The sequence below is a fragment of the Malania oleifera genome, chromosome 11, assembly GCF_029873635.1.
Source record: "Malania oleifera isolate guangnan ecotype guangnan chromosome 11, ASM2987363v1, whole genome shotgun sequence".
Taxonomy (NCBI): Eukaryota; Viridiplantae; Streptophyta; class Magnoliopsida; order Santalales; family Ximeniaceae; genus Malania; species Malania oleifera.
This window is the reverse complement of record NC_080427.1, coordinates 46226189-46250544: the sequence shown is the minus strand read 5'-3', so window position 1 is coordinate 46250544 and position 24356 is coordinate 46226189. Positions and strand designations below refer to the sequence as shown.

General features: G+C 36.2%; 2 protein-coding genes across 3 annotated transcripts; both read right to left on the bottom strand.

The window, feature by feature from the left end:
- Positions 1 to 4235: 4235 nt before the first annotated feature.
- Positions 4236 to 6102, bottom strand: LOC131167763 (pollen-specific protein-like At4g18596). 2 transcript variants are annotated; one of them, XM_058126646.1, is made up of 3 exons: positions 5470 to 6102; positions 5060 to 5388; positions 4236 to 4802 (listed from the first exon to the last, which is right to left on the bottom strand). In XM_058126646.1, exons 2-3 carry the CDS (start codon positions 5235 to 5237, stop codon positions 4456 to 4458), a joined length of 525 nt encoding a protein of 174 aa, XP_057982629.1. In that variant the 5' UTR covers positions 5238 to 5388; positions 5470 to 6102; the 3' UTR covers positions 4236 to 4455. The 2 variants fall into 2 exon arrangements, with proteins under 2 accessions (XP_057982629.1, XP_057982628.1); XM_058126645.1 differs by having other exon boundaries at positions 5060 to 6102.
- Positions 6103 to 6545: 443 nt separating this feature from the next.
- On the bottom strand, positions 6546 to 23234 carry LOC131167765 (membrane-anchored ubiquitin-fold protein 3). Its single transcript, XM_058126648.1, has 4 exons — positions 22982 to 23234; positions 22416 to 22670; positions 15418 to 15588; positions 6546 to 7136 (listed from the first exon to the last, which is right to left on the bottom strand). Exons 2-4 carry the CDS (start codon positions 22543 to 22545, stop codon positions 7081 to 7083), a joined length of 357 nt encoding a protein of 118 aa, XP_057982631.1. The 5' UTR covers positions 22546 to 22670; positions 22982 to 23234; the 3' UTR covers positions 6546 to 7080.
- Between the last annotated feature and the right edge of the window lie 1122 nt (positions 23235 to 24356).

Sequence of the window (24356 nt, the reverse complement as noted above, 5' to 3'; positions counted from 1 at the left end):
TAAAAATACAAAGATTATACTGATTCATTATTAAATTAACATTTGATATCAAATTTTGTTGATTAGAATCGCATCAATCACTTTGCAGCTTTGAGATTCAAGGAAACAAAATTTGAGCACTATAGGATACAGATACAAGTATTTTTTTTAAAAATAAATATAAAAATAAAAATTCTTGGACATTGGGATGTTGAGATCAAGGGTAAAGGAGTTGCATGATAAGAAAAAAAAATCTAACACTAGTTTAGGGAAAATATATTAATTGATTGTAGTCAAATAGAATAAATAAATAAATGCACAATACTAAATTTTTTTAAGCGTTTGGATACATCAACTTTGAGAATGTTGTTTGCAAAAAAAAAAAATGACACTTTAGTTTTTCACTAATTGAACACCTAACTTTTCATACCCCGAAACTTATTGTCCAAGAAAAAAAATTTTTCATTTAGGGTCCGTTTGGATCAAAGATTTTATATGAGAAAAGAAAAGAAAAAGAAAATAATGAAGAAAATCATTTTACCTTACATTTGCATTCTCTATTAAATACTATCAAAAATAAAAGTTTATTTTAGTATGATTAAAAATTACAAAAAATTAAATATTAATAATGTATAAGATCAATTTTTTTTGTTTATAATAATGTATAAGATCAATATATATATATATATATATATATATATATTTCTCATTTTCCTTGATAACCAAAATGAAAATGAAGATTTCATGATATTTTCATTTTCTTTCCTTTCCTCTCAATAATATTTTCTGAGTTCCGAATGGGGCCTTACTTTTTATTGATTATTTAGGAAAAGTTTTCGAATTTTATGTTTAGGAAAGAACTATAGAGATTATGTTCCTAAATGAATCTTTGGAGAGCTAAGAGAACATTAGAGTTAATTGATGTAGATTTGTGTTTTGAGAAGGTTGCTTCCAAATGATTGCATTTATTTATAAAGAGAAGAAATTCAATGATTGAGTTTTATTACTTCAATCATCATACTTTCTCTGTTACACATATATCATTACTGAGAAACGCATTACTAGGATAATCACCCTTTTTCCTATGATAAGGGTAGAAAAATTGGTCAAAACCTGATGAGTGATCTGCCATCTGTCAGTTTAGATCGGGTTGGGTTTGGGATGAGGCAACCTGTTTAATAAATGGGTTAGGCTGATTTGGATTAGGTACCCACCAGATGACCCGTTTACATTTTCTTTCTTTCTTTTTTAACTTTTTTTTTTTTGCTTTTGGGCCGCCCACTTTTAAGCTACATTTTTTATAAAAAAGAAAAAGTGCTGTTTTTTTAAATAAAAAATTAAATCAATTTTGATGAAATATTAAAGAAAAAATTAAAATAAATAAACTATATTTTTAAATGGTTGTTTAATGGGGTACCCGTTTATTAAACGGGTGATTTAAATTTTAAAAATTAGTCAGTCATTAATAAACAATTTAACCTAAATGCAAACTCAAACTCATTTAATTTCCACCTATCCAAATCTGACCTGAGAACCCATTTTGTCAACTCTAACGGTAAGAGGGTGGATGGCTAACCCTAGGGAGGGCAGTTGAGATGAAATTACCCTCCAGAAAGACAAATTATGTTGCAAACATGGAGACTCAAGGGAGGTGTTTTGTGGTAATTCGGTGGGGGTTTGAGCTCTTTAAATAATAGTGTAAATGGAGGCCATGGCCATGTATGAGACTGGCAATCAAGGAAATGATTGAAATACTTAAATATGGAAAATGTTTTAGAAATATCTTAATATATTATTATATATTAAAAGGATTATTGTAGTTTCAGAATCCTCCAAACTCTAAATCTTAATCTTTCTGAAAATCTTAAATTTTTAAGTTTTTAAATTATTTTTGATTGGTTGAATTTTTGTCCCTTAGATTTCTATTTGAGCATATTATTAATTAGTGCATTTTAGTCAATTAAAAAAATACCTTTTATGTTTTCACTTTCGCATAAATCTCTCTCTCTCTCTCTCTCTCTCTCTCTCTCTCTCTCTCTCTCTCTCTTATTGCTGCAAATAGGGGTGTGCAACTAACCAAATTTTTTCAGTTAACTCTCCATTATAACTGAACTGACCGAATTACACTCCTTAACCGAACCTTACCCAATCGAACTGAATTTTTGATTAACCGAATTTAACCTAATCATATTAAAATTGTAAAAGAATCTTGAATATTGTATATTATTTGAAGAGAGAATTTACAATTGTATATATACAAAATTACAGCAACTGAATTAACAATGATAGAATAAAGTAACAACTTAGATAATAGAGTCTGTAACTGTTTATGGCTAACTCTGTTGTGTTCTAATTTAACTAATTAATACTGAAACTTAAGAGAATAATTTTATGTTGCATTCGATAGAGAACTGAAGGATGGAGAGTTGAGAAACTGCTGTTGTGCATTGCAGGAGATCTATAGCAGCATTGTGATGAAGAGCTGAAAAGCTGGCTGTTAGATAACTATTGTTGCTGTGATATAGCATCTGTTAATACAAGTTATAATTAATTATGAAAAAAATTTGAGTGTATAATTCGTATGCTTTCAAAATTCAACTTAATAATTTATATTTAATTATTAATTAATTACATAATTTATTAATTACATACTTTAGGAATTTTATGAATTTAGGAAATTGTGGAAACCCTAAATTATATCATTTATATTTAATTATTAATTAATTACATGATTCGGTTAAATCGGTTAACCAATATGCATTTTCTCCATAACCGAATCGAAAACCGAATAACTGAATTTATCAAATTATAAAACTAAACCTAACCGAATTAAAAACTAATCAAACCAAATTGACCGAACTTGGTCTGTTAATTCGGTTAAAATCAAATTACGCTCACCCCCTAGCTGCAAATGTTTCTGTCATGACAACTCGCTCTTCCTTGCACATCAAATGTCACCTGAATCGATTAGAGCAGATAACATGTCACTTCAATCTATTAACGCACATAACCTGCACCCATATATTGTAACTTCATGCCCATGCATTATTACCAAATTGAATATGAAGCTCAATTACCTAATTTAGGATGCTCTTCTTTGTATTGATATATACAAAAACTAGTGGAGATCCCATACTCTATACGGGATATATTTCTTTTAATCTAACAGTATATTAAGTAATTCAAAATTCTAGAAAAATGAGGATTAATTTTTTAGGATTTCATTGAAGTGGCTTGAAGGAATTTATCATAATCATTTCATTGATAATGTATTTTCTTTCCTTTAGGGTCTAGCACTCTGGTGTATAATTTTTATTTCTTCACTTGCCTGATTCGATATTAGCATTATCAGAAATTAAACTCCAACTCTCGATTGACATATTCACGCACTTGATTCGATAATAACATTATTGACAATCTGGATTGACATATTTACGTACTTGATTCGAAAAATAACATTATTGACAATTACTCTTCACCATCTGGCATTGTCATTGCTATTTTCTTCGTACCATTTTTGTACACTTGTTCACTTGAGGTATGTCATCTTCTACACTTTGCACAAGCTATAAAATTAGAGTGTCATAACTTTATAATCACAAGACTCATCTTTAAAAAATAAATTATTAACAACTGAAACAAGGCAAGAAATAGGAATGATAAGAAAAGAATGTTAAAGTTGAATATAGAATCGATATACCTAATTGCTAAAATCACCAAAATAAAACAAAATTTACTTAACAAAAACTTGTTAATTTCAAATTGGTAATTAGTACATATCTTGTGACTATTACAAAAAAATAAGTAAATTTGCATGTATCATTCTTACTTTAATCTTCCTCTCCCCCTATGCTTCACATAGCAATGTGCAGCCACCGCTACAATTGTGATTTCTTCCCGCTGCTATCGTGGTATGTAATGGGATGTTAAAATACATAAAATTCATGGACGCCATTTAAAACCATGCTTTCTATTATTTACGTCGATTTGCCGTACAGATGCAATATTGTTCTGTTCTTCTCTTTTCCCCTGTTCTTTGTGCTGATGATAGGTTTAGATGGGAGAAATGGGAACTAGAGATTCTTCAAAAGCAACAGGACAGGATTGTCAATCCAAGCAATTTATTTTTTCGGAAATTTAACAATATATGCATGTTCCTTTGTGTGTGTTGCCTGTTTATACATTTGGAACATTGAATATGCTCTCAAACCATCACAACCATAGCCCACACATGCTTCGAGTTGATTCATATGCAGTTGCAGAACCAAGATGAAAGGCTGATCTTCATCATTACGCACTTAAAAGTTTTCTATGACAAATAGAACACCTTATGTACCCAATCAAGCAATGCAATAAACACCTAGCAAACAAAAAAGAAAGAAGAAGAAAAAAAAACTGATGCAATAAACAAAGTAGGAACTCATCTTATTGATGCCATTTTGGAGATCAAGTGAGATGGGGAGAACCACAGAAGCCCTAATTCTTTTCATTTCCACACAAAGATTTGTCTCTCTTGGATGGTCTAAAATTCAAAGCATTGAGGCTGTAAATGCAGAGATTGGCTTGTTTTGATTTGATGGTTATCTCATCTGATGTGGTTTTGTAACCAGGTACGTTACATGAAGAGGATGAACTCCCCATCAGACTTGCCTGGCAGGCCGACTCTATTGCTGGTTCTGCTGCACACTGAATCCCATCAATTGATGGTATCTCCAACTTGTAAACGCCAAACTTGTTTGTGGTTCTTTTGACAGAGAATGAAATCTCTTCTGTGGTTCTTGGTGAAAGTACCTTGAATCTGCAGTCTATTTTGACCTCTGCACCTGAGAATCAAAACCCAAAAACTCATTTTTCCTAAAACCCAAAACCCTCTAAAGCCTTCTGTAAAGTTGAGGAACTCTCTCCCATCCACTCTCTGTGTATTTTTTATCAGTACACAGGCCATATATATAAAACTATCAGAATGGCCACAAATAGTTATACAGTATACTCCAGAGGATGAAGAACCCATATACAGAAAAATCTTGTGAAATGCAGAAGGATAATTGAAGCTAGAGATGGGGTTTTGGGATAACATTACCTGGCAAGAAGTAGCTGTGCCTGGAGAAGGTGTTGTTGGAGCAGATGTCACAGTAAACAATACCCATTACAGTGATTTGGGAGTTGGGTTTTGCTGGTTGAGCTTTGGATGATGAGAGTGAAGGAATGGACAGAGATGAGAGAAGGAAGAGGAGCACCAGAGGATTCATGGCAGCCATGAATATAAGAGAGGAGTTCACTTCAACCCAGGAGACTTTGGATGGGATAAATGGTTAGTACCTGAGGATGAATTGCTTCTGAAGCATTATTGTACCTGGAGATGGGTTTGTGTGTTGATGAAATGAGGGCCTGTAGCTAGTGGAGAACAAACTGCAAACAAACAAGAGAAATCGGTAACCTTTTTCCTTCACAAACAACAAAAACATGTGAACGTCTTTTGGCAGATAGTACCGTGTGTGTTTTTGTATGGGAAAGAGAGAGAGTGAGAGGGTTATTTTTTTATTTTTATTTTTTCTGTGCTGATAGGGAAGATGGGTCCTTGGGCAGATTCACGGGTGGGGGTGGTGGAGCTAAGAATGGAAGCTTAAATGAAGGGAAGTGATCAAAGAGGTGAACTGTTTAGTGTAATGGAGGATTTGAAGCAGTGCTTGGTTTGATTTGGTGCTGTTTCCATTGTTCTGTTTACACCAACACAATAATTACAGGTGCTGTGTGGGTTTCACCAGTTCAATCAATGCTCTTTTGCTATCCCTCCCTCTTTTCTTTACTTTTCCTTTCTTTTCTTTTATGCGTAATGCTCTTCTCCTGCGTGTCGTTTGAGCTTTAGATTTCAAAAGACACAAGGATAATGCATTAAATGGTTGTATGGACCAAGTTGAAGATTTAGAGAGAGAGAGAGAGAGAGGCTGTTGCGAGTATCATCATCCTGCAGGAAATGGAAATCTTGTGATATGCTATTAAGAGTGATGTCCACTCTTCAATAGGCGTGAAATGGAAATGCTGATGCTGTTAATATGCTGCTCAGCATTCTCGTCAGGACTGCATTGCATTGGTGTTGAATTAACAGTGTGATCTTCCCTTCTGAAGCACATCTCTCTCTCTCTCTCTCTCTCTCTCTCTCTCTCTCTCTCTCTCTCTCTCTCTGAAATTTTCTTCTTATTTCATTGTGGTAATATTTAGCAAATGTCAATTCAGAACAGTGGGATTAGACAAAATTCAATCTAAAATTGTATAATAGTTCACTCAAACTTCACACAAGTTCAAGTTCATGCTTAGAGTTCTATTTTGACAATCCCAAAAGCAATTTCCGAGGTTTCATACTCAAAGAATTTCACAAATAAATACTATATTACCATATTCTTATCATTTTCTAATCATCATCATTGTTGCTATCATTATTATTACTATTATTATTATCAACAGCACAAGCTGATTTTGACTTGAGTTATACATGCATATTGACAAATCAAATAGCACGACTAAAGAACTGAGTCATTTAATAGATGTTAGACGCAATAAAAAGAAAGGGGGGCAGGCTTAAATGCCCTAAACCAACTCCATTAAGATACATATGCAACCAAAGATGAAATGTTAAGTGAGCTTCCTCGCAGTTTCCAACATCAATTCATCAACACACCATGGTGTACTCAAATGGTACATTGACAGACGACAAATGAGTGAAATGAAACCAAGACCAATTGCTATTCTAAAAAAGTATGGATCACACTTATAGTAACTCCTATGTATATAGCCCTTTTAAACGTTTCCAATTCAACAAGCATTGTAACACATGAAACGACTGCAACTACAGGAATACATTAAACACCCATTTAATAAAATGCAAAGACATAAATCACCAACATACACCGTTACAGAAGGAATGCCCTCAGACGATGACGATGACGTACACGTAACAATGGAGGGATGGCACCAATTTTACAATTTATTTTGCCTTTCTCCAGCTACCTCTGGCAGCTCTGCTCAACTCCCAAGTCCAGTCATCCCTGAGAAGAACCCCCCCGGGTAGCCCCCACAGGCCGGAAATCTGAATTAGAAGCTCTCCTACAATATGGAACACGAACACGCGTTTTTCTTTGGGGCCTCGTCCACTTTCTTTTCTGTTCAGACAGACAAACAACCAAAAATAGCTTTCAGAAACTAAATTGGAAATATATAGTCCTATCAGAAGCTCTAATACGGTTCAATGCATACAATAATATTAAATTTGCACTTAAGTATGGGTCCTTGATGTTGGAATGCAAAGCCAACTAGTACAAAAGTCAAACTGTAGAGAACAAGTCCAATCGAGTTAGATTTTAGCTGCCCAACAACAATGGCAAGAATTTACATCTGGAAATTGTAAGGAGCGTGTTTTTAGGGACAGCACATAAATTTTATTTCACATGCCACAAACTCAAAAAATCTTGAAATCTTGGGCTAGTCCTAGTTCTTGAAATCCTAGGCAATGATGGTACTAATGGTGGTCATGGTCATGTAGTAGTACTAGGACCATAACTGACCTCAAAACAATTATCATGTCCAGTGAAGGAGCTGGAAGCAACAAGAAATTTTCAGAGCAGAAAATCTACTCTTTTGAAAACTAATAATTCAAAAAACAAGAAAGAGTACGGTTATTTAAATCTCAAAATGCATAGCAATGCAACAGAAAGATCATAAAAACACAGAAAGCCTGGTTTGCCCATCTTTGTCTACCACTTAATGAACAAAACCAGCCACGCTAGAAAAGAAAAACTAAAAGCTAGTTTGACAGCCATTTTATTTATGTTTTCTTTCCCAAAATAAAAAACAAAACAAAACAAAAAACAAAAACAAAGAAACAAACTCATTTTGTAAATTGTTTTTAAATATTTTCAGTAAACAACAGGAAGTTCTTCTTGAATTTTAAATTAATTAAAACCACTAACAAATGCGCTTACCAGAAAATGGGGGTGTTCTCCATGCGCTTTCATTTTCACAAATGAAAAACAAGTTCCAAACCAGACACGAGGTGTCAATGACGTTTCACACATGTTCATACAAAGGGATATGCACATAAAGAGCCCCTCTTATATTGCTAATCGACAAAAATTGGTTTGAATGTTGCATTATGGGCTCTCTGGACAAGAGTTATATTTTATCTGTTTACTTTCATCAATCTTCTAGCAGTCCAACTGAATGCGCTGGTAAAAATATGAAGGGCAACACCTACATGAAAGTATCTTTGTGAAATTATTAAATTCTAGAAAACTGTACACCTTTTGAGACATTCAACTCCCAAGACAGTAAAACTAATACCTAAAAGTGAACAAGTGACTTGGACATGGTCTAAACTGGAAAATGCTGACAACTCCTTTTTAAACATTTAAATGAAAATATAAGTCAATACTGCATTTTAAATTGAAGTTGACAACTACATCCAATGAGGATTTAACAGTTTTTATTTTTTTATCCCAGTTGACCAAAACTGAATCAAATAGTTGGTTGGCAAAAGCAGTGTGCAACTGTGTGCATGCATCTACAGAGAGAGGATCAAATTGCACCATGCTTGAAAATGACAATTTTTATACCACTCTGTAGCTTTTTTATATGATTCAATGTTTTAAAAGGCATTCGTAAGCATTTTGAGAATAAAACCCCCTAATGCCCAACTGGAAAGGCGTAAAGCACCAAATGCGTACGCTTCAGGGGATAAGCCGTACGCCTCAATGAGAAAAACTCGCTTTTTATGCCCCATTTGGAAAGGCGAACGCCCTTCGGGAGCACCTGCTTTTAGAATATAAAAAAGAATAAATAAATAAACGCAGCTTAATAGGAGCGGCAAAACGCCCTCTCTCTCGACGAATCTTCTTCCCTCCAAAGGTTTGTATCTCTCCGACGACTCGTTGGCTGCTTCCAATGATTCCTCCAAGCTTCTTGTCTCTTTGACGAGTCGACGTTCCCTTCCAAACTCTGATCTGCCTCCGACGACTCCTTCCGACATATCCCCTCCCTTTGAAGAACCCTTTGGAGCTATCGTCTCTTTCGAAAGCTTGAGTCTGGCTTCGAATACTCCCCCTGTTTCTCGTCTCTCCGACGAGTCGACGATCCCTTACAACCACTGATTTGCCTCCAACGACCCCTTCCGACATCTCATCTCTCGCCGACTACCCATTCGAACCTCTCGTCTCTCTGCCGAGGCAACCATATGCAGCCTTCGTCTCTCTCGACCAAAACCCTCTAGTACTCTGCCACTGTCTCTAAAACTCAAGGTAAAGTGCAGCGGCCCCTTTAAGAAATAGAATCTGGGATGATGAGACATTGTGATGCTTTAATTTGGTTTTTTCTTATGGCTCTTGCTTATTTTTTAACATATATTGTTTGTGTTTGTTAGTTAAAATTGGCCTATATGATATTTAAAAATTATGTTTTTATATTTTTCTCCATTATTCTAATTTCCACATTTATTCTAATTTCCACATTTTTTTACTATATATAAATTGATTTTATCTATTAAATATTTAAAAAAACACAGTCCCAAAATGCTTACACCTCACCTTGCGGAGGGTAAAACGCCTCGCCTTATGCCTTTGCCGTCTAAATCATTGATATGATTTGTTTTTTCACAAAACAACAGCTAAGTCTAGTTATTTAACCACGGCCAAATTTCCAGATGATATATTATCTATAAGAATTCCACCTTTATGGCTCTCTAAACTAAAAGTTAAAGTTATACACTAGTGGATGTAATTATTGTCAACACAGGCTAGGGGGTGATCAGAGGCTCGTTTGTGGGCTGAGGAGGGAGGAAGTGGAGATATCGCGCCTCCAGTTTGCTGATGACACCCAACTAGTTCTTGAGGACAGAGTAACAAAATTCAAGAAAACCATTCTGTTGATTGAGATCTTTGAGAAGATCTCAGGTCTTAAGAACAACTTGTACAAGAGTGCTACAAGTGGTATCAGCGTTTTAAAAGGCTCAATCGAGGCTCGCCTTGAGGTGACAAGGCATGCCTAAAGCGCCATGAGGCTCAAACTAAAATACCAAATTTCAAAAAGGCTAACACATTACATACTGAGGCTTATGCATTTTGACAAAAAGCACACCGTTTGCGCATTTTTAGTTGAGGGTTACGCGTTTTGGGTGTGTGATTCTCAAGTTAGAATTGGTTAGAAAACTTTAACTACATGTTTGTATAAAAGGGATATTATAATATTGAGTTGATTTCTAAAACTCTTGGACCTCAACCTTTCCAAAATAATCGAGAGTTGTATATTAGATCATGAAATAGTTTAAACTTTGTAATACTATCTCTTGTCATGATTCATGTTATGTATAAATCAGCAATTTTTGAATGAGCAACAAGTAGTTTGCAAAGTATATCTAATTTTATATTTTACATTATGTTTGTGATTTTGCTTATTTTTTTCTTTCTTTTAAAATATATATAATTTATTTAACATATTTTTATCTTAAAAACAAATTCTCAAAAGGCTTACGCCTTCACCTTTTAAAACATTGACTGGTATCAACATGGGAGAGAAGACACTTCAGAATTTCAAATTGAGTGTGGATGTATTCAGTGGCCCCTAACATATCTTGGCCTCCCCATTGGAGGTAATCCAAACTCCAAAGCCTTCTAGGATCCTGTCCTAGAAAAGGTGGGTAGGAAATTGGAGGGATGGAAGAGGGCTTATTATTCCCTCAAGGCCGAACCACTCTCGTTAGTGCTTTTCTCACTAACATCTGATTTATTACCTATCCTAGTTTAGAGTCTACTCTAGAGTGGGCAAATCTTTGGAGAGGTTGATGTGAGAGTTCCTTTGGTCGGGTCCCAGGGAGGGTAGAAGTGACCATCTCTTTAGATGGGACATGGCTAGCAAACCTAAGTCTGAGTGGGGCCTGGGTATTAGGTATGCGTTATCCAAGAACATATCTCTTACAGGTAAATGGCTTTGGAGGTTCCCTCCAGAAAATAAGGTGATTAAGAGTAAGTCCAAGATCAAACAGGATGGGTGGGAGAATGAAGAGCAGAGCTTCATATCCCACGCATGTCATTGGAAATTTGCCTCTTACGTTGCTAGTCAGTTCTTTCCTCTAATTCAGTTCAAAGTGGGTAATGGCAAAAAGTTCGCTTCTGGGAGGATGAATGGCACACCACTTTTGCCATCCTCTGCACCTTGTGGATAGAGAAGAATGCTAGGACTTCTAGAAGCTCTGCATCTTGTGGATAGAGAGGAATGCTAGGACTTCTAGAAGCCAATCAACCTGCTCACAGCTTCTATAGGATATATAGAGCAGCTTCCTAGGCAATCCTTGTGGATGAAACTCACTGGTTCTTTGGGGTCTTCCAACTGGTTGACTACCTTCGTTAGAGATCGGAAGAAGCACTCTTGTAAAGGGTTTTTTATATATATTTTTTTTTCTTAACTAGGTATTTTCCTAGCTGTTACAGTTTTTATTCAGCTATTCTAGCTGGTTGGGGAGTACTCCTTGTCCTCTAAATCATGTGCTCCAATTTTCAGATTTGATAAAATTGTCTTCTTCTATCAAAAATTATTGTCAGCACATGGGATGGTTAATATATGATCAGCTCAAACTCTGATATACACAATACACAAGCATAGAATATTAAAATCCAACAATTAAATTCATGAAAAATTGACAGCACAAAAATTTACACCTGCGTAATTTGACTCCGCTAATATGCGTATAGCCAAGAAAGAGGAAAAACCTCCACTACATATTAAGGAACCACTAATGGGTTGTTGTCATCAAAACAAGCTGGAATGAGAACCCTTTTTGATGATGGCAAATTATTGGTGTTCTTTTGAAAAATATTTCTTAAAAATGCTCTCCCTCAAAATATGCATACATGTTTAAAAGATTTGAATAATTCCTTCCCCTTGATGTATGCATTTTATGACCATTTTATCATATTTTATTTTGGAAAAATCAACTAAAATTTCGGCAGCATGCTGCATTTAAATAGAGCATTTTTTCATATATACAAGCCTGAAGCAATTTAATATCTCAGTAATATTCCATTCAACACAAGCATTTCAGTATACTCAGTATTTTGCAATGTTCCATTCAATGCGAGCAGTTCAGTATGATCAACCCAAAAATTTCAGTATGTCCAACATAAGTATTTCAGTATATCCAACACAAGCAATTCAATATTTCCAACATAAGCATTTCAACTCAAGCATTTCAGTTATAACATAAACAATTCAGTATATTTAACAAAGTGATATCCATGAAGGATCAAGCATCCCAACAGTTGTTCTTCATTACTAATCTTACAACAAAAAGAGATGATTTGCATCTAGGATGCAAACAGTCAGTAATATCCAAGAAAACTTTCTTGTTTTCCAAAGACACCTTCATTACGAGCCATAGTTAAAAAAACAGACACCGTCATGACCATCCAAAAACAAACACAATCATGACCATTTCTCCCCCTTTGCCATTCTCAAAAACACGGGGTTGCTACCGCTGGAGATCTAATTTGGCAAGAATGGTGGCGAGAGTAGTGTCGAGAGAGTCAAAACGGGCACAGTTCCTCTAATCCATTTGTGTCATGGCAAACTGAATTCCATTCAAGCGCTCTAGGACGGGATCAACTGGCTATTCCTCGGCTGCCTCATCCTCGTCCATGGCGGCTTCCACATCATCCACCGGTGCCCTGCACAGCTCATAAGCTTTCACCCAAGTGTTGGTGTCCTCATCCTTCTCAAAGTACATCCTACGAAGGTTAGCATCAGCGTAGACATCCTCTGGAGAAGGTACAATGCTATGCATACCTGCTTGGAGAATTCCAAAGTGGTCAAAAAATACCGTGAGCAATCAATTGTAAGGCAAGCACCTCCGTTGCCTTTTCAAATTCTCCTCCATGAGTTGTACGATGACGGTCGGCAAATAGATGCCCTTACCATTCCAAAGGCAAAACATAGCAAAAACATCTCCAAGAGTGACCCAGTCTCGCCCGCCCTTGCGTGGCGAGAAGTTGTAAAGCCATTCTCCACGTTTCCTCATCTTCTAAGCTCAAATCCCCCACATCCCTTGAAGCCCTAAACTCCAGCCAATTTCATGGCACCATGATCAAAGAAGTGAGCCGTCGGGTCTTCTCATACACTAGAAACCGGCGAGGGTTCCTCGCAAAACCCTCCCACCGAGCAATCCCGCAAGGCAGCAAAAGAAACTGACAGACGTTTTGTCTCCTCAGAAGCTGCATACCGCTACCGAAATGATATCTCCAAGTGGGACATTATTCATGGTAAGATCATTCCATCTAAGTTTCTCGAAGAAAAAATTCCAAACTGTGTGAAAAACTCAAAGCAAGAGGGTTGGAGCTTGTTTGTTGAATCTTACTGAGTCGCTATGACGAGTTGGTTTACGAGTTTTATGCAAATTTTGCCCCATCTTGTAGAGGTTGTGCCGCTTATTCCACGGTTAGGGGGACTGTCATTAGATTGTCTGATCAAGTGTTCTCTGAGGTCATATCCTGTAATTTTTACCCCGTTCAAAGTCTTCCTAAGGCCACATGGCCCACGGGATACAACTGGTTTAACTAGCTCGAGGCTTTGAAATTAATAACTGGAGACCCTAACATTCCTAAAGTAGCCAAGCCAGAATCTAAGGACTTGACCGTTGTTTTTCGAGTGCTACATCACATGATCACCTACAACTTCTCGCCGCCTGACACTCATCGATGAGTCCATGGACTAGTCGACGAGTCATACACATGCGTCAGTCGACAAATCTCCTGTATTCGTCGACGAATCTCCATTATTCGTTGACGAGTCTTTTCTGCAGGTTTCAGTTAGGTCTCGGTATCTCATCGTCGACGAGCCCCCCTGTATACGTCGACGAGCCACCTTCATACATTGGTTGACGAATCCCATGCATTCGTCGACGAGTTAACTCTGAGATTTTAGGTGCTCTCAGGATCTCTTCGTCGACAAGTCCCTATGTACACCAACAAGTTCCTCGTATGTGCTAGTCAACGAATCCACTATATTCAACAACAAGCCCCTTTGTTTTACTTAAATAAAGACCTAAATGAATTTGGACAAGTTCAAAAATAGTTTTTGTTCAAGTTAAAATCCAATCTTGTCTAGAATTAATTTTTACCATTTATAAGATGTCTTGATTTGATAAAACATGTTTGAAAGACGTTTTGACATCTTATGCAATTAAGTGACTCGATATACATGTGTAAACTCGGTTTTCATGTTCTAACCTATTATGAACTAAATGCATATGCAATTGCTCGTCTCTTGCAAGTTACTCTTGAACACGTCACACGCACAAGAGTTACAACATTAATCCTACCTTTCACACAACCCAACAATTATACAAACAATGTAAGATTTCATATACGCTTTGGTTGGTTGTGCTCCAGATGTTCCATGTGTTGAACTTTGGTAATGGTCATTTGCTCATTGCTTCTTCGATATATGTCTGACCCTTATGCTTGCTTTGGAATTGTCTTGTATATCTAAACTAAACTTGAGGAAAAATATTAGCAGACCTAAGAACCACTAATGGGTTGTTTTCGTCAAAACAAGCTGGAATGAGAACCCTTAGCCACTAGGGCTAACAGCTAGGACTTCTAGAAGCTCTGCATCTTGTGGATAGAGAGGAATGCTAGGACTTCTAGAAGCTGATCAACCTGCTCACAGCTTCTGTAGGATATAGAGCAGCTTTCCTAGCCTCCTTGTGGATGCACTCACTGGTTTCTTTGGGGGTCTTCCACTGTTGACCTTGTTAGAGATTGGAAGAAGCGCTCTTGTAACGGGTTTTTTATGTTGTTTTTTTTTTTGTTTTTCTTAACTAGGTATTTTCCTAGCTGTTACAGTTTTTCTTCAGCTATTCTAGCTGGTTGGGGAGTACTCCTTGTCCTCTAAATCATGTGCTCCAATTTTGGTATTTGATAAAATTTTCTTCTATCAAAAATAATTGTCAGCACATGGGATGGTTAATATATGACCAACTCGAACTCTGATATACACAATACACAAGTATAGAATATTAAAATCCATCAGTTAGATTCATGAAAAATTGACAGCACAACATTGGAAAGTGGTGCAAGAATAGCAAATTTACACCTGCGTAATTTGACTCTGCTTATATGTGTATAGCCAAGAAAGAGGAAAAACCTGCACTACATACTAAGGACTGCTACCTTCAGCAGTAAAAAATATTACTAAGTCAATCCATCCCTCCCCTTTCTCTAGGGACTTAGAGCAACCAAGTCTCAGGAGCATGGGATTTTATCCAAGAAGCAAAAAAGTTCGTAGATATGCATCAAGTTATCATAAAGGAGGAAAAATGAAAAGAGGGGAGGGGGGTACCTACACAAAAACATATGCCATAGTTCAGCTTTTGTAAAAGTAATTTGAGTATATGAGAATTACCTGTTTTTGCTTTTGCCAAAGATGGCTGCACGACAACATGCATGGTGATGACCCCTCTGGGAAGGTCGCCAAAAGGCACTTTACACTGCCCAACGGTCTTGTTGTTTTCCAAAATTTTCCCAGCACTTATTAGTTTGACATCATTTGCAACCTTAGGAGCAATTTTTTTATCTGAAACAAACCCAAACACTAAGATTTAATGAAAGAATAAAAACATGCCAATGAGCAACTAGAAAGGAAAGACTAAGACAATGAACAAGAACAAGATGCATGATGGTGAGACAATGAACAAGAACAAGAACAAGATGCATGATGGTGAGGACAACCAATTCAATCCAATACATCTTTCAGCCCCTTGTTTGATAAAGCATGAAAATTCAAAAGCAAAAAATAAATAAATAAAAAATCACAATAAGTGAGTTGAACCCAGAAAACCAACTGATTCAAAGAGCAGGGATTTATAAATTATCACGAAAGACCAAGAAATAAGAAATTCCATGCGAGAAGCACATCTCCAAGCAACCAAAATGCATGCACACGCGCATGCTCATTCACACACAAAGGAGCTCAGACTGAAGCTAATAAAGGACGTTGATCAGTAGGAGATATGGTCTACACCACAGTTACTGTAAAACGCTAACACCCTAATGAACCATGAATCGGTATGAGCATCCTGAAACATGATACATTTTTGTTCTGGAAACAGTAAATCTAGCAATTCAAATATATTTTTATTCCTTATTTATCTGTTTCACGAAGGAAAATCTCTTCTAGATTTAGAAGCACCTCAATCTCCTCCCCAAAATATAGAAGTGCCATTGCACACTTTCACCAATATCAATGTATACACCTAATGTATATGTACTGTACCGCAATCCCGTTGCCCTTCCATGAACCAAAACATAACATTGTTCTGCACTAAAATACTTGAGAAATAAGGGGGGGAAACTCTGGTGAAAAGATCATCAACATAATTTCTCCAGTACAAAACTCATTAATGGCAACGGCAAGTCAATCTGTCTACAAAGTTCCAAAGCTTCAACAGAAGCCCATATATATCTGGTGGTCAAGCCCCCCACGACAATTAGCAACAACCTCCATCCACCTCATTCTCATTCTTGCTCGTAAAAGGCTAGCCATTTTGCTCATTAAAATATCCCCAAATCAGAAGGTAACAGAAATCAAGTCCTCACTCCATAACTTTGCAACAAACCCCTTGGGCCTGAACTCCACCTTTCTTCCATTCGCTTGAGGTGCACCAAAAAGGTATGGAATACAAGAAACTGTCATCAGTATTCGTCTATCACTATCCATAGTGATGCAAATTAACCAAAAAACAAAGTATACTCATTCTTTACCTTGCATAGTATGAGCATGACTCTTTTTGACCTCCTACTGGGCTCCTAGGGTGATGAAAACAATGGAGTCAAGCTCCTTAATGATCTCATATGGTGACAAGAAGAGCAAAACTGACAATAAGGATAACAAGGGACATGCTAACTGGTGCTGTTAAAAAAACAAACTTGAGAACTTTCCGGTCTATAAATTGTGAAATACTCACAATCCGTTGCAGGTACTATCGGGAAAAAAAATAAAAATCTGTTGCAAGTTAGAGAACTTATATTGCTCTATCTCCTGATGCACATCATGCATTATGTCAGTGATATCTTTTTCTTCATTGCTCTCTGACATGGTGTTCATGGAACAACCTCTTTGGTTTTGTTCTGAGAGTATTGAGCATGGAATGCGTAAGAATACAAGGACTTTGTGGTGGTGTATAATTTTTGCTATTTATGGGTACTTTGGCACAAGAGAAATGCTCATACTTTTCAAGCCTGCACCTCATCTATTGATTCGATTTGGGACAGGATTGCTTCCTTCACTTTGCTGTGAGTTTTCTCATCAGGTTGTTCTGGCATTGCAGTTTTCTATGAGCACGGTTGCAGGGCTTTGTTAGCTTGCTTTTATCTCTTGTTCTTATATTTGTTTCTTTTGGGTTTTCCTGATTTGTTTTCAAGGATCTTTTGTCCTCCCTATATATCATTTCCCATGAACAAAGCTTTCTTTTTCCATGAATTTAGGGCTTTCTTATTTACAACATGCCATGCTTATTGACTATATCGAACAATATAGTTCATATCAAGGTCCGAATCTTCAAAGGAATCTTAGCCTTCCAAATGATTTGGCTCCAAAGGAAAGGGTCGGGGATGGCGAAAAGCTTTCAGGAGATGTGAAGAAAAAGATTTAGAGAACAACCCTGAGGAACCAACCTCCCAAACAACATACACCATGGAAACTAATTTTGGATACTCCTAATAAGTTCATCCATCACTAATGCAAAACTATAAGGGCTCAAAGCAGATCCTTGATATACACCAATTGTCATTGAAAATTCCCCAAACTCTCCACCTGTAATCCTAATGCTAATCATTACTTTATCGCACATTAGTGACACCGGTATACATAGTGCATGCTCCTTTTTTTTTTTTTTTTATAGAACACACCATAGAACTTCCCTAGACATCCTATCATATGCTTTCTCTAATTAAAAACATGTGGAAGTCCCTCATTTTTTCCTGAAATTTTTCACTAATCTTCATAAAATATATAAATTTTTTAGCCAAACTCCCTCGCATAAAATGAAACTTATTTTTTGAAACCCTTGTTTCCAACCTTAGCCTTTGTTCAATTACTCTTTCCCACAGTATGACTAAGTTTAATTCCACGATAGTTACTACAATTTTGAATATCTACTTTATTTTTGTATATAGGTATTGAAGTGTTTTTCCTCCATTTGTCTGGCAGTTTCTAGTTTCTTATAATTGTGTTAACTGAATTAATCAACTAAACAACTATGTTATCACCTAAGCATTCCCAAACTTCAATTGTGATGTTATCCAATCCTATAACTTTTCCATTTTTCATCTTTTTTAAAACAAACTTAACTTCATTAACTCTAATTTTGCAAATAAATCTCAATTTTTCATCCTTTTACTCATTTTCCAATTCTAAGTTTAAGCCTTCTAATTATTTTTCATTAAATAGCTTACTAAAGTAACTTCGTCATATCTTTTATGTCCTCTTATTTATTAAGGATTTAACAACCCCAAAATTGTAGGAGAAAATTGCCCAATATCAAGTAAATTGGTGGAAAAAGATTCACTATAGTACCTCTCACCTGCTGGGTTTGGGACATGAGGCTTGGTTTGTTGTTGTTCTTGTATATTACCCAAGTCCATACTCTTTCTTTTCCAACTCTAAAAAGTTTAAATACATCTCTTTTCCTCCTTCCATATCTAGTCTAGTACATAAATTACTATGTGTTGTATGTTTACCTTCGCTAACTGCATGTATTGCATCTTTTCTTGCCTTTGTGTACTCCTCAAAATTTTCCATGTTTCTATTTTTTTGTCATGTTTTAAACCAATTTTTTTGTCTTCACAGCTTTTTGGACATCTTGATCTCACCACCAACTCTTTCTGCTAGCCAAGAATCTTCCTCTACAGTCACCTCAAATCTCTTTTGCTACCCTTTTAATAAAGCTAGTTATCCTACTCCAGCGTCTACACTATCTCCTGTTGTTCCGCGAAACTTAATTTTGTGAAGAAAATCATGTTAAAAAAATTAACAAAGAGATCAATACTTGCAATTCAACGCAGTGGGGATATAGATGCTCAAGTACTTTGTCCAAGTTACTCTCTCTTCCACTTTTTAATACATATATCCAACTCTAACTTTGTGCTACCTTCCTATTCCATTTTGAGGTGATCTACAGAAATCCATTCTTCCCACTTACCTCACAATAGCTTGATTTCATACGAGAAGTCCTTTTATAAAGCCATTGTTTTAGGTGATCATCCATTCTCCAAACATAGCCCATTACAAGTTAAGTGGATGAGAAATATCCTTTCCAAAAGACCAAAATCTAAAGCAAAATGGGCACTCAAGTTTCTCTAAAATGGAACCTAACCAAAGAAAATTTAAAGGAAAAAAAAATCGCTTTTGTAAATTAGGATTGAAGGCTCTGAATATGTAATCATGCTTTACACAAAATATAAATTACAATGTTTTTGATAATTTATTGTGATGCAATACAATTTTCTTGGTGAACACAAATAGTTCTAACACCTACAAGATTGTAAATTTTTTGTCAACAAATAATCAAATGACAAACACAAACTCCACTTAACTGAGGTGGAATCCTATTGCCTTGTGGATAGCAACGTGAATCTTTTTTAACATAACCTTATAAAGGAATAATTATGAATGATTTCAATTTTTTTTTTTTTCAAATTATTGACATATACATTCAATTTATTTTTTAAAAATCCATATATATGCTTACAGTCTATATTTTTATAGAAAGGGATGACTCAATCATCTCCCCTTTCTTATCACTCTTAATTTTTGCCTCTCCTCAAAATTAGTAACTTTTTTCTATCTCTAACTGGCAAACATGCAAGAGTAATATTGTAAGAGCAGCACACTTCTGCAAAACTAGTGTCAAGCACATTTTTTGCCCGAATGAACTGTTGAGTACTAGTTTGCATAAATGTAGTGCACTTTTTCAATGCTTAGATGATGACTATGTTGATTGTTGAAAAGGAAATAAAATCTAAAATAAATGTGAAACAAACAATTGAAAAACAATCAGAAGTAACATAATCATTTATCTAACATAATCAATTTACATAATTATCTAGGAATCCACCTAGATAAGCCACTTGTTACTACAACAACAAACGAGAGAACATAATCAGGCAGATTTGTTGTATTTTGTTAAAGCTTTATAGTGTCATCTACTTATTTATTTATTTTTGGATAAGAGAAAAGTTTACTAATATCCAAACAAAAGTACAAGAAGTCTAGGGCAAGATGTCCACATAGAACAACAAATAGAGATCAAAAGACCAAAAAGATTACACAAGAGCTGCCCTCCGGTCCCTTTGAAGCTCAGGTTGCATCAAACCCCAAAAGAAACCAAGAGAAATGAGTCAAATGACCCAAAACAAAAACAAGAAAACCACTCTATCTCATAATGAATGTGGGCTAGATGAGAGTCCCCTAAAAGTCCTCTCGTTCCTCTCAAGCCAAAATGTCCAAATGATCGCAAAAACTACCCCTTTCCATTGAGCATGTCCCTAACTACTTGAACAACTATGATTCACTGACGAGATCTCTCACATTCCGGGGCACCACTCGTGCTTCTCCAAGACACAAAAAGAGAACATTCCAAAGATACGATGACACCATAATGAAGAAGCAAGTGGGTGTTCATTTCATTGGACTCGCTGCACAACAAACACATATTGGGATAAGATACATTTAGAGATATCTTGTTTGTAACGTGTCATGCATATTATGTCTATCCAATGACACAGTCCAAATGAAAATCTTAACCTTAACCTTCCAAATGATTTGGCTCCAAGGGAAAGGGTTGGAAGAAATGGACCTCTCTTTTGTTGAGATGTCTGAGAAAGTGGAAATTGCACAAAAGGATACTCCCCATAGGAAGGAAAAAATGAGCTAATAGGTGCACGGTGAAAAGAAGAAAGCTTCAACAATCGAGGCACTTCCCGCTCCAAAGATCCTCAGCCACACAAACAACCTAATCAAACTCTATTTCCATTGCCTAGTTTGGGATGGTGAGAGGAAATACTTGACATACAACCTGGTACACAAAGTTCCCAGGACAAACATGAGAGATGATACCACTTCCTCGAGTCTCCTACCCACTTCAATGGAGCCCATATTTACTCCTAATCACATTGTGCCTAGGGAGTTTCTTTCCAAAGAAAACCTCTACGAATGTTTATTATTTATGCATGTGTATTTTTAATACTACACAAGTATGTGTATGGTTCAATTTTTGCATTTTTATTTGGTTGAAACAAGGGGAAGATGCAGAGAAAGTGAAGATAATCATGATCATTGTTAACAATTTGTATATTATTTTTTACATGTCAACCATTTTCCCTTTAACATGTATGAATGTAAATTTAACTATTTTGGTTTGTGTATTTTTGCCAAGTGTTAACCATGAACCTTGCCAGCCTCAAAAGTTCACAAAACATAATGTATTACTGTTATGAACCATGCCCTCCACAACATTCCACAAGATTCATCTACTCATTTAGTACGCTGTACTTGAATATGATCATATTACTTATCATTGTAAACCCAGAACTCACTTAAATTAACATTAATTTATTTAACTTCACCTTGCATCGCCAATTGCCAATAAATTAAGAATTTGGACCACAATGATGAAACAAATGCAATGATGCGAATGAAAAAATAATGACTTTTTTCAAGTATTAGAAGTGCCAAGCATGAAAAAGAATCAGTACCACTCCAACTATAAACACTTTGGAATGCAAATTTCTAATAAACAAAAGTATAATTTCAAGATACAATCTACACGTAAAATCAATAAGAAAATTACAAAACTCTGTGTTAAAAAAGCAGCAATATTCTTAGATTTAATTATTGAGGACAATTTCATTATTTTTGTAAAAAATGCCCATCTTGTTGAAAAAACATTAGAAAGCCCATCACCTAAAATTTGGCTGGTAAGTAATACTCAAGATTTACAACCATAAAACTCTCAAGATTCAAGTATACAACATCATACAAGAATACAAGGGCATAATTTTAAAAATTAAAACTGCAAAAGCAGAAAACTGGTAAAAACATAATGAACGAAGCCTTCAGCAGTTTGGATAGTGCAATATGTCACAAATTACTTGATTACCATTAAATTATGAGCACCTCATAAACAAGGCTAATATCATGGCATGTACTAATACCATGCAACCATCTAGGAACTCACTAATTCTTAGTAATCCAATAACTGTTGGGTCCAGCCTCAAACAGCAACAAATGCAGTGGACAAAATTGTACTCACATAAACTTCCCAATTCCCATAAAATAGATTGCCATGCACTGCATGGCAGGGCAAGAACCAACAAGAAGCAAACTTAGGACAAGCTACGAACCTTTCGGCCACTCTGTAACAATTCTCTCCTTTAGCATCGCCACTGTTGAGGCAGGCGAATACCGGAACGGACCAATATCTGATCCATCGTACAGGCGGAACTTGAGCTCGACGAGGTCCTCGTCCGGCATTTGAACTTCACTTCCCAGCAATCCAAAATTCAAGAAAACGCAACCCCGCTAAATTCCCAACAAACAGTCCTCAATCTTCACGAATCAAGGCTCAATCCAGACCACAGGAAACCCAACAGACATACCTACGCTCGTCAAATAAGTCAATGCGCGTTATTTTTATCACTGACCAAATTACAAACTACAAATGCAACAAAGGAATAAAAGAATAGAAATGATTGAACTCTTAAACGCCGGTCGGAGAGAAACCTAATCCGAATCGCAAGACGCATACAACTAACTGCCCCAACCTAAGTCCATAATCAAAAATTCTCCTCTCTCTCTCTCTCAACTTACGCGATGCCCGAAACAGCCTAAAACCGTCCAAATTGCCCCAATAATAAAGAAATCAAAATTGATTCTTAAACTCCAAAAAAATTGATGAAAGAACATGTACCTTTTACAGCAAGAGATCGACTATGATACTGGCAAACGAACAGCTATATTGACGAACTTTTCCCGGGATCCAAACCATGAGAGAGAGAGAGAGAGAGAGAGAGAGAGAGGACAAGGTATAACTCGGAGGAACCCTAGACCCGCTCTTGATGGCTTCCTCTGTGTATTATCTGCTTTTACGTTTTATTTTTTATTTTTTTTCTTTTTGATTTTCCGACTCAGGAAAGTGAGAGATTTCGAGTTCGAATCTCGTCAGTGACTAATGCCACGACTTTTTTGGAAATATCAGTTCAAGGGGCCCACTTCTGTAAGGACGGGTTTTAATCTTCCGTTGCTCGCCACTTCTTGTCCAAATACGTCTGCCAATTATATTTCGCCATTTGTCTTTCATAATCTAGATACTTAAACTTCAACCAAGATTGTTAAATTAAAATTGCCATAATTTTGTTAAACAATTATTAGATTTTTAATAATTTTGAATGTTTAGTGACGACCAATTTTTTTTTTAAAAAGCCCAATTAATTTTGGCGATAGCAATAATTGTGGTAAAAATTAAGACAAAAAGCACTAACCTTCCCAACAAAAGAATAATGACCTCCCTTAAAGTTTCAAAATTTTCAAAAGTCTCCCCTGCAGTTTCAAAAATTTCATGAACCTCTCTCATGAGGTTTATCAAAAAATACAAACCTCCATTTGTATTTTACAAAAAGACAAATTTTTTTAGGGGAGACTTGTGTCTTTTTGACAAGAGGTCTGTAAAATTTTTGAAACATCGTAAAAGATTTGAGTCAATTTTTATTAGGGGTGGCAAAATTGGTCGAAACTCAATGAGTAACCTGTGACCCGCCCATTTAACTCAAGTTTGGGTTAAATACAAGATGACTCATTTTATAAACGATTCAACTCGAATTTGACCCGCTTAATAAACGGGGTGGGCAGGTTCAAGGCACCTACCGAGTGACTCATTTATCTTAATATATATATATATATATATATATATATATATATAAAATAAAAATAAAACCTAACCCTACCATATCCCTCTCCCTCCCTCAGTCACTCGGTCCCTCACCTCACAACCTTTGTGTCTCACGACCTCACCTCACCCAATCACCCTACTACCAGTAACCCAATACCCACTCGTCACTTGACTCACTCCACAGGACCACAACTCCACTCGTTGAGTCATAGATAACTAGACGTAGTCTCACGCTCGACACTCGGCACCTAGCCACCCACGTCCACTACCTAGAAATGAGAAAATGGCAAACTCATCCCTCGCAGATGGACGCAGTCCCTGCTACCCAATACATAGACTCGTCACTCGCAAGTGGCTTATGGGGTAACCCTCATTCTCCATTTCGCCCAAGCCCCAA